Raw genomic sequence first — 9,548 nt, 5'->3', positions numbered from 1 at the left:
TTAAATATTTATTTTCAGGCTCTGGACTTCACTAGTATTCTCTTATCTAAAAAAAAACCCAAACAATAAAAATTACTGTAGATATCTTTCTAGAAAGGAAAAGTGCTGGCTGACTTACCATCCTCTGGGATTAATCACAATGCAATTCACATTACAACATGCAAAATAATGCATGCAATCCAGTCTGACATGAAAAATTGCTAATAACATCCCAAAAGGAAGGAGCTATGAATGGTTCTAATGCCTTAGGAGTAGGGGAGATCTTTAGGAACTCAGCATTACAAGGTGAAGCCTCCAGAGGAAGAAAAAGCTGACAAGTTGGGTCTTTTCAAAGCCCCCACAGGGCTTTGTTCATTGTTGGGTTTGTTCACTGTTATGTTTGTGGGCTGCTCTCTGCAGTCTGTTGTACCAGGTTCAAAGAGGCAGATGTGGCTCAGGTACAATAAAGTTGGACTTTAAAAGATAGCTCCCAGTCTTAAAAAAAGCCTGTGTGTTACTACAGTGGTGGAAGGCCTGGAAGCTACAGGTTCAGGGGTTTCACACTGCCTACTCCATGGAAAAGCAGCACCCTCTGCCTGGAAATCTTTCAAATGTGCAGGTAGAAATTGAATGGCAAAGGCCCAACTTAAAACCCAGGTTGTCACTTCCATGCTTACAGTTGTCCTGGGTGTAACCATGAGGTAAGAAGCAGAGGTGGGACTTCATACTTCTCGTGTAGGTGCTTGTAATTGCCTGTTTCTCATCTCCAGCATCTTGGGGGGGGGGGAGAGGGGAGGGGAAGAAAGACATCTATTGTTGATCCTCTGGAGTGGACACCAAAATCAAAAGGTTTTGCTCTCATGGACTAATATCAGTGTCTACTCCATAAATTTGGTTATGTACTCCTTTTCCTGGTTTCTAATATCTTGTAGTCAGAAACCCCTTCCCTTTGATTAGTGCCCAGCAATACCAAGGGTGATGAGCAGTGTCTGACCATTGAACTGCATGAACAGAAAAGCATGTCAATTTTTTATAGCAATGAAAGAATGAGAAAAGCATGGTATTTTCTGTAGGCATGTTACCAAATGCCTGAACAACTGAGTGGTTATGGGGAGTTCTAAGCATTTTCTTTGAGCTGGAGTAAGTGAAACATAATAGTTAATTTCTTCTCTCTTAATTATTGCTGGAATAGACCATCTGTAATGATGTGTCTTTCTGTGCACCCTGTTGAATGAAAAATTTCCAGAGATGCTTTTGGGAGCAAAAAACCCCAAAAACATGTGAGGGCTGGATTGCACTCTCAGAGGTAGACAGAGGACTTCTCTGGGGCTTCTGGAAGCAGAGTTTGTCAGCTGGTGTCAGGGGGAGCTGATCTCATGCTTATTTGATGGCAGAACGTGGCTATCAAACTGCTGGTGTCTCCCAAACAATGACAGGTGAGCGAAGGCTCCAGAGCTCTGTTCTATCAGATTGATCACACACATTTCCAGACAAGTGCTTTGGAAGTGGCTTCTAAAGGGAAGAAGGGGAGAAAAGCCTGAAGTAGAGAATAAGGGGCTGGCCTTGATCTGGCAGTGTGACATGAATTCAGTAAATCAGTGAGAGCTGCCCACGTGTCTGTTTGCCACGGGAATGGTTCAAGTGGCTCCTAGTGCAGGTCGGAGAACTCCTCTTGCCGGAGGGGACAAAGAATAGCAGTGGGGGAATACTTGCTATTATAAGCATGCTGGCTACTGGCCGGCCATGTATTAGCAGTTCTAGAGCTGTGAAGCCATATTTCCGTGATAAAAGTGGAAAATAATACCTTTATGGAGATTACCTCAACCTTGCAACTGCCCTGCAGTTCATTAGAGCGATTGCTTTTGAATCATTTAAGGCAAAGGGCGAGAAGGTGGTGTTGGTGCCTAGGACAACTACTTAGAATGAATTAGTAAAGTGTGGAGGTGTCTGAGGTTTTTTAACATTCACCCATTGTTCTGGGACTTCTGAGAGTGGCACGTTCCCTCTAGCTGGGTATTTGACTCACCCGTGAAGTGACAGTGACATTTAGAAACAAGTGAGTTTAAAGCACCCCAGCTCAGAAGCCACTTGGAGCACAATGCACCCGTTAAAGAGGTTAGGGTGGTATTTGTGTTCTCCTGAAAAAGAAAGAAAAACCATAGTGTCTCCTGAGAAAGCAGTTTTTCGGGGTTCTTGTGCATAGCAGCCACAGAAGCAAGCCACTAGCTGAAGGCTTTCCTGCTTGATTGGTTTTAAGCTGCAAACAACATTCAGAGATACCCCATTTCTTTGACTGCTTTCAGCACTGGTTGTGACCAAAGTCAGGCACAAAGGTACAAAGGGCTTCCTGTGCATGCATAACTTTCATATTAGTTCTCACATGGAGAGGGGATCATGGCCATAAATGCACGGGTAAAATATCAAGCAGAGATTTTTTCCTTAAAGACAATTGTGCTTGTTTCCCCTCCTGCTAATTATATCCTATAAATCCCCTACTGTTCCAACTCAGACAGTAACATTTTGTTACCTACATTCTGTCAGTAGACTTTACAAAGATCTCTAACACATGTTATAAAAGTTATTGCTATAGTACTATATATAACAGCTTTGCATAAGAGAATAGAGGGCTGCCACATTTAGAAAATGCAGGTGCTATGTAAGCCCCTTTCTGAAAGAAAGAACTTAGCTCAGTTTCCTTTGAAGAACCAGAGACTTGAAATTGAAAACTGTATTAATGCCATTGTCTCCTTGTATCAGCAGGTTCCAGAGAGATTCCTGGAAGTGGCTCAGATCACGTTACGGGAGTTTTTCAATGCCATTATCGCAGGCAAAGATGTTGATCCTTCCTGGAAGAAGGCCATATACAAGGTCATCTGTAAGCTGGACAGTGAGGTCCCTGAGATTTTCAAATCCCCAAACTGCCTACAAGAGCTTCTTCATGAGTAGAGAGTTCAGCAGCTATTTATGAATGTATGAAAGTAGCAGTCCCCTTCTGATGCCCAAGTCATGTGTGTCTCTATTTTAATTTCATATATATGTGTATGGCATACATATATATATGTATATGAAATTAGACTGATCCCTCCTGGATATAAGTTTTCGTTCAGTTCCAAGGGGATGGTTATTTTACTTCAGCCTTTGGTTTACTTTTGCCCGAGACCCTTAACATTTGAAGAATCAACGGGGTTAATTTTCAGGGAGAAGAGTTTGGAAGCGTGTAAAAGCCTGTCTTAGCAAGTTAGGGCATTATGTTTAAAAATGCTTTGTCAGATTTATTGCTTGCTGCAAAGTGGCATTTTGTCTTGGTGAGACTAATGTCATGGCACAATACTACAGACAATGAAGTTTATATTATGTTTATACTGCTAAAGGTCTGAACTCTGTGGAGCCATTTCATAAGCTTCGAGCTTTTTTATTTGTATTTATATACTTTTTAATCAATAACTAGATTTTGTTTCATACTTCAGAAAAATACATCTGTTTTAGGTACTCACTCCAAGAAGTGACACCCAAAAAAGCAAACCCTATGCTTCATGTGTTCCTAACAGAAATGACAGATACCCTGCACCAGTAACCAACATGCCAGGTTCTTGTTTCTCTAAATTGCAGCAAGGGATGTTTGCACAAATCAAATACTGTTCTTGCAGGGTTAGGCCAGTAATTCATGCACAATGTTGTATCAACCACACTAATTTTGGAATATGGTCAGCTTACTAAAGCGGAAGCATTTCACTCTCCATAGAGTAAAAATGAAACCTTCAGCATCGTATATTGCCATGTCTCAGTCTTACTTTAAGCGGCATTGGTCCCTAAATTTATTATTTTCTTAGTCCATTCTGCCCCCCAAGATTCCCTTTCCAGCATACAAAGTTTCCTGTCCATATTTGACATCTGCCCTCAAAAGCACTTTTTGAATCATCTTAGTGGAAGAGTCTTCACCTCACAGTGCTGAGGCAAAGGAAAAAAAAAAAAAAAGGCTTGTTTGTAGCTATAAAATATAATTAGTGTTTTCCTAATCAGAAGAATAAAAATTTAATTTTCATAAAATTCTAATTGAGCATTATACAAAAATCACAGTGTCCTCCTGGCTATGCAGGGTTCAGATAGCCAAATTCAATTTTTAAAATTACAGTAAGTGCAGCTTTAAAAAAAATAAAGAAAAAAAATCTATTTGAGCAAAGTGGCTGCACTTGTCTTCTGAAGCTGTAGCTAGTGGTGACCAAAACCTGAGCTACGGTGTAAAGTCCCTGATGGATCTGGGTTTGCCTGAATGCTACACCACCAAATGACAGAAAGAAAGAAAGAAAGCTAGCTGCTAGTTCTCATGCATTCTTCAGTGGCTCTCCTTTTCTCATGTTTTCAGAAAGAAATCGTCTCCAGAAGTTTGGGGGAAGGTTGAATATGCTATGGCACACTGTATTTGTCATTTTCTTTGTCGTCTTTTGTACGGATGCAGTAAGAATTTATTGTTATCATCAATAGTATTTTCCCCTACATAATTCAATCTAAATCTAGAGGAAGTTCCTAATTAGTCCTGAATTATATTTATGCCATTGAGGATATTGGTATCTTCTTTATTTTAAAATTACATTTTGACTTTGGAGAGTGAAAGTTTACCCATGTGACTAAAGAGCTGACCTGATCATTGCAATTTCACTTCATTTACAAATACTGCTGATAGACAGAAATGTATGAAAGCAATTATTGTTAGCAGAAAGCCTTAAAAACCTGCTGACTTCAAATTAAACAGCACAATCCTCCGATTCCCTGTCATTCTTTTCAAGCACTGGCAGTATCTGTGGAGTATAGGCAATGCAGACAATAGCATGGGATGAAGTGCCAACATTTTCACTATGCATTAAAAGCAAAACAAATCTTGATCTTAGACTCCCTGAGAGTACCTAATACTGTACGTATCCTTACAGTAGACAGGATTTTTTTTCTTTCTTTTATTTTCTTACATTTTATTTCATTTTATTTTGATTTCTTTATTTCATTTTTCCTTTTTGTTTTTCTGTGTGTGTGCATGATTTGGTAAACATTACACTTCATAAAGATGTAACTCCAATGAATTCTGAGTAAGAAAGGATGAAAATTGTGTTCATGCACTTTTTTGATTTATGGGAAGAAGTGGCATAAAATGCTCAAGTTTTAATACACTAAGTTCATCATTGGCATGCCATCAGATGCAAAATATTACTTTGCATTGTCACCTTGGACATAAGAAAGCAAAGCCATACTTTATTCATACTGTGTGGACATACTACTAGCTACCATCTCAACCTGTGATTTTACCGTTGCTTTATATTATTATTATTATTATTATTATATTCTATTATTATTATTATTATTGATATTGATATTATTATTATTTGGCTGCAATGGGATTCACATAATCTAAATAAGTGAAATTGTGTACTCAACACTTGATGTTGTTGCATTTATTTATTTATTTATGGGTAGTATAATCTCAATAGTAAATGAGGCATAGGAATTAGGAATAGAAATTTCATCTTAAAGGCAAAATAAAAACCTCCTTGGTCTGAAAAAGGAATAAATGATAATTTCATCACTTCAGTTATGTGATTTTTCTGCATTTTATAGCCATATTGCCTTTGTGCCTCCCAATTCACCTAAAATTACAAATACATGGCATAGCTTGTACTAAATTCTAAGTAGAATCCAATCCAGTTTCTTTTAAATTATCTTAATATTATTTCACTAAAAATGGCTAAAAGGCAGGAGGCTACTTTTATTGTAATGAAAGGTTTACATAGGAAAAGAATTTCAAAATCCATGTAGAAACCCCATCTTGCCATTCATTTACTGCTAATTCAGATTTATTTCTGCATATAAACTTGAGGTTATAGTCTGTGCCTAGACCTTAAATGCACCAGCGGAAGGATAAAAAAATCCTTCAAAATACCAGTTTTTCCCCCACAAGTACAATTGTTCTTGTGCCTTCTGTGGCTTACAATTTGCATCTTTTAAACTTTATTTTTCAATTACTACAGCTGCAATAAACACTGACTTTTTTTTTTTTCCCCGGCTGTTTGACATAATGTTGATAGCTATGCATATTTTGTGTCTTTTTAAAAATTAAAAAAATAAAAAAAACAAAGCAGGAGAATACGTTTTTGAAGAAGAGAATTTTTAGAACAGTTTGATAACGCAAATTATTTTTTCTCAATTGTTTGAGCAGCATTCGAGTTTTGAAAATTCTTGTAGAAGCCAATTTTTTGTAACTGTGGTGCAAATCTTGTGTTTTCTTAGCCTGATGAAAAGTAGTATAGAAGCAATATTTCATACGTGACATATGTGCATATACAGGTACGTATGTGGTCACACACACAGGACAACATGTGTGGGCATATGTATGTATATTTACACAGAAAAACACACACACACACACACACAAAAGAGGCGTATGAAGTGAAAAGCTTACCTTTTTCCTATCTAGATTAAGAACCTATTTTAGACATTTGTTATGTTTTGTGAAAAGAATGTTCTATTTGAAACTACAAAACATTTAATTCTTACTGTATCTCTGGTTGTTTAATGGGAACGTTTCACATTTAATGGTAAACACGTGGAAGATGTTAGAATGTAGTAATTATTTAAGGAAGTGTTCACCCATGTATTCCTGAGGTTTGCTTTGTGCCTCTGAGTATTATTTAATTACAGTGTTTTAAGTTTGCAGAATCTTTGTTACTGTACCAGGTATGTGGGTGAACATTGAAAATCGAGGGGAACTTTTATAAAGCAATGTAAATATTCAACCTTATGGCTGTTCTTGCATAAAGACATAAGATTTTAATAACTACATTCTGAAAACATCTGTTGAATTTATAAGAAACACTACAGTAACTGTGTAGATAGTTTGAAAGCATTCTTGAAAATCCAGCTCTCTACTTTTAAAAGTTAAGTCTCTTTCATCAGATGTCAAGGGAATGGGTAATACAGTTTCTGTAAAATTGCAGAATTTTTTTCTATGTATATGAAGTCAGTTAATAGAAAAATGTTTTTTTTCCACAGGTTAATATTAATTAAGAAATAAAGGTGAAGATTTTGTGGCTTTAAAGATAGGATTTTCACCAGCAGCATTGAAAGATTATACATATATATATATACAGAAAGATATATATATATATATATTAAAAATGGAAAGTGGTTTACAAAACCCCCAAAATGAGCACTGTACATGAGAAGTGAAAGCAAAAACTATATTTGCCATGTGTATTATATAGCAATCATTGGTGTTAATAGTGCAAATGTTTCCTTCTGGTACCAACTCTGTGTTTGAAAATTCCAATACGCATTGTTTTCAAAAAGCTCCCCTTAAGGAATGTAACTGGTTTATATGAGTAAGCAGTTACTGTATTGCACTTAAATGTTCTGTTGAAGGAAATGCAATTTTGTTTTCTGTAGAACTGTTGGTTGTAAACCATCTATAAACTGAAGCTAAAAATGCTCATATTTAGAGCTGGGATGAAAACTGGTATTTAACCTTTGTATCTTCTTAGGAATATCCTTTTTAGTGTATGAAAGGTGGTGGCACTATGACTTTATTCAGTCTTTTCATCTGAGCCACAGTCACCTCTCTCCCAAAGCAGCCACCTTCCAAATGCACAAATACTGGGATATGTAGAAACAAATCTAGAAGAAACAGTGAGCTTACATTTTTCTCTAAAATCCATACCTTCTGCATTAATTGTTCCACTCGAGTGAGATAGCAGAAAAACACAATAACCATCTCATTACCATATAGCCTGTAAGAGTCAGAAACTAAAAAAGGAGGGGGGGGAAAGCCTCTTTAGGTTGGTTTTAATGCTGCCCAGAAGAGTCAAAGGTTAAGGTTTAAACTGATATTGTCCCAGCCATTACTCATATGTATATAGTTACAAAAGTGACAAAACACTGCCTTTATATTATTTAGCAATATGTTGTAAATAGCATTATTAAGCTCTTTTTTTTGTAATAAAGACCCTTTAATTTGAAGATAGTACAATAACTGAACTGATAAAGTCAATTTTTGATTTTTTTTATTTTATTTTTTAGCTAGAGGCAATTTCAACTGTGGATTTTTTGTTGTCGTCTATTGTTCTGAAGACTTTGCATAATTTATTGGTTTAATTTATCCTAATTTATTTGATGAAGGTGTACAATTTTGTATTACCAAGGATGTACTGTAATATTAATTGATGACAAGATAAAACAATAAGACTCCCCTGTCCGTTTGGAAAAAAAAGGTGCAGTAGACAATTGATTGAAAAAAAAAGTTACAATTCTAGCTTGGCAGCTACTAAATTTAAGATAAACACAGGAAAAATGTTTGGGGGGGGGGGTGGATTTTATTTTGTGTGTTTAAAGCTTTTGTATACTCTCCAGACTTTTACCTTTTTGCTTTGTACCACTTAAAGGATACAGTAGTTCAATTGCCTTGTGTGCCTTCCATCTTCTCTAAACTGAATGTATGTGCAGTATATATGCAAGCTTGTGCAAAATAAAATATAAATTACAAGCTCATTGCCATTGTTTACATTTATTTCCAAAAGTTTATGTTGCCCCACATCAAGAGGTGAACTCCTGAACACTGTGCGTGCCTAACACTGTACTCCTCTGAAGGTTTTCTTCTCCCCTTAGTTCAAATTATTTATTAATGAAACTACCAGCCCTCTTGCAAAATGGATATAATGATTTATGGCCTCGGTGTCCTACCTCCAGCGCAGCGCCGGTTAAGATAATGAATGTTATTTTGCAATAGTCTATCTGCCAAGGAATAACTCCCTGCTAGAGACCTGTTTTGTCTGAGGCATAGACAGCCCTTTAAATTAAATGCAGCCAATGTGAGCTATTTTGTTTATGCTGTTCAATCATTTCCTGGGTGTACCTGCCATGCTGGTGTCCTGCAACAGGGGGTTCCTCAAGCTGGGTGAATGCAGGGATGGTGGATATTGAGTTGTGGTGGTTCACACTTCATTCACATTTGTTACTCCTACCAGTCTGGCCTTGATAATGGTACTGACCAGACATCATCCTCTGTTCTCATTGTTGCAACCCATCGCTCATGGATCTCTTCTGTTTCAAGCTGAGTATTCACCAGCATTATATAAAACTACTCTGTTCCTACACAATCCCTCAAAATGTATTTGTTCGTGGTTTTTCTTCTCCTCTTTGCTGTGTCTGCTGTTTCATATGTATCTTAAAATTCTGGGGTTGAGTGTACCTTTGATTTACGTGATTGTTTGTGTTTCAGATGTGAAAGTTCTCTTTTTGGCTTAGAATTGGTGCAGATGGCAGTAAGACTGTAGCTTATTTAGTTTGCAAAATCCTGCAAGACTCTTCTGATTTTTGAAGGAGAAGCGTGTTAAAAATATATTTTGATCTGAGGTCATTTATTTTCAGTATCTTCCCTGATTCAGCCTCAGGACACCAGAGCTGAGCTGGAGCCTGAATCCAGCTTCAGCTTCATTGTAACAACCAACTAAATACTTCATATCTGCAACAGCAATTAAAACTCCTGTATTTTTATACAACAGGGGTTGCATTTGTTGGGCCACATCAAAACG

The 9,548-nt window shown here is 37.0% G+C and overlaps 1 protein-coding gene across 1 annotated transcript in view; it reads left to right on the top strand.

The window, feature by feature from the left end:
- Positions 1-8,470, top strand: part of PROX1 (prospero homeobox 1) — a 49,192-nt gene extending 40,722 nt beyond the window's left edge. The window contains exon 5 of the mRNA XM_054280365.1: positions 2,740-8,470. Coding sequence (XP_054136340.1) covers positions 2,740-2,925 — 186 coding nt within the window. The 3' untranslated portion in view covers positions 2,926-8,470. The remainder of the gene's footprint in view (positions 1-2,739) is intronic.
- Positions 8,471-9,548: the final 1,078 nt, after the last annotated feature.

The sequence above is a fragment of the Melozone crissalis genome, unplaced genomic scaffold, assembly GCF_028551555.1.
Source record: "Melozone crissalis strain CALT ecotype California unplaced genomic scaffold, PUWL_Pcris_2 ptg000027l_1, whole genome shotgun sequence".
In the NCBI taxonomy this organism is placed as follows: domain Eukaryota; kingdom Metazoa; phylum Chordata; class Aves; order Passeriformes; family Passerellidae; genus Melozone; species Melozone crissalis.
Note: the sequence above shows the minus strand (reverse complement) of the source record. Positions and strands in the feature narration are given on the sequence as shown.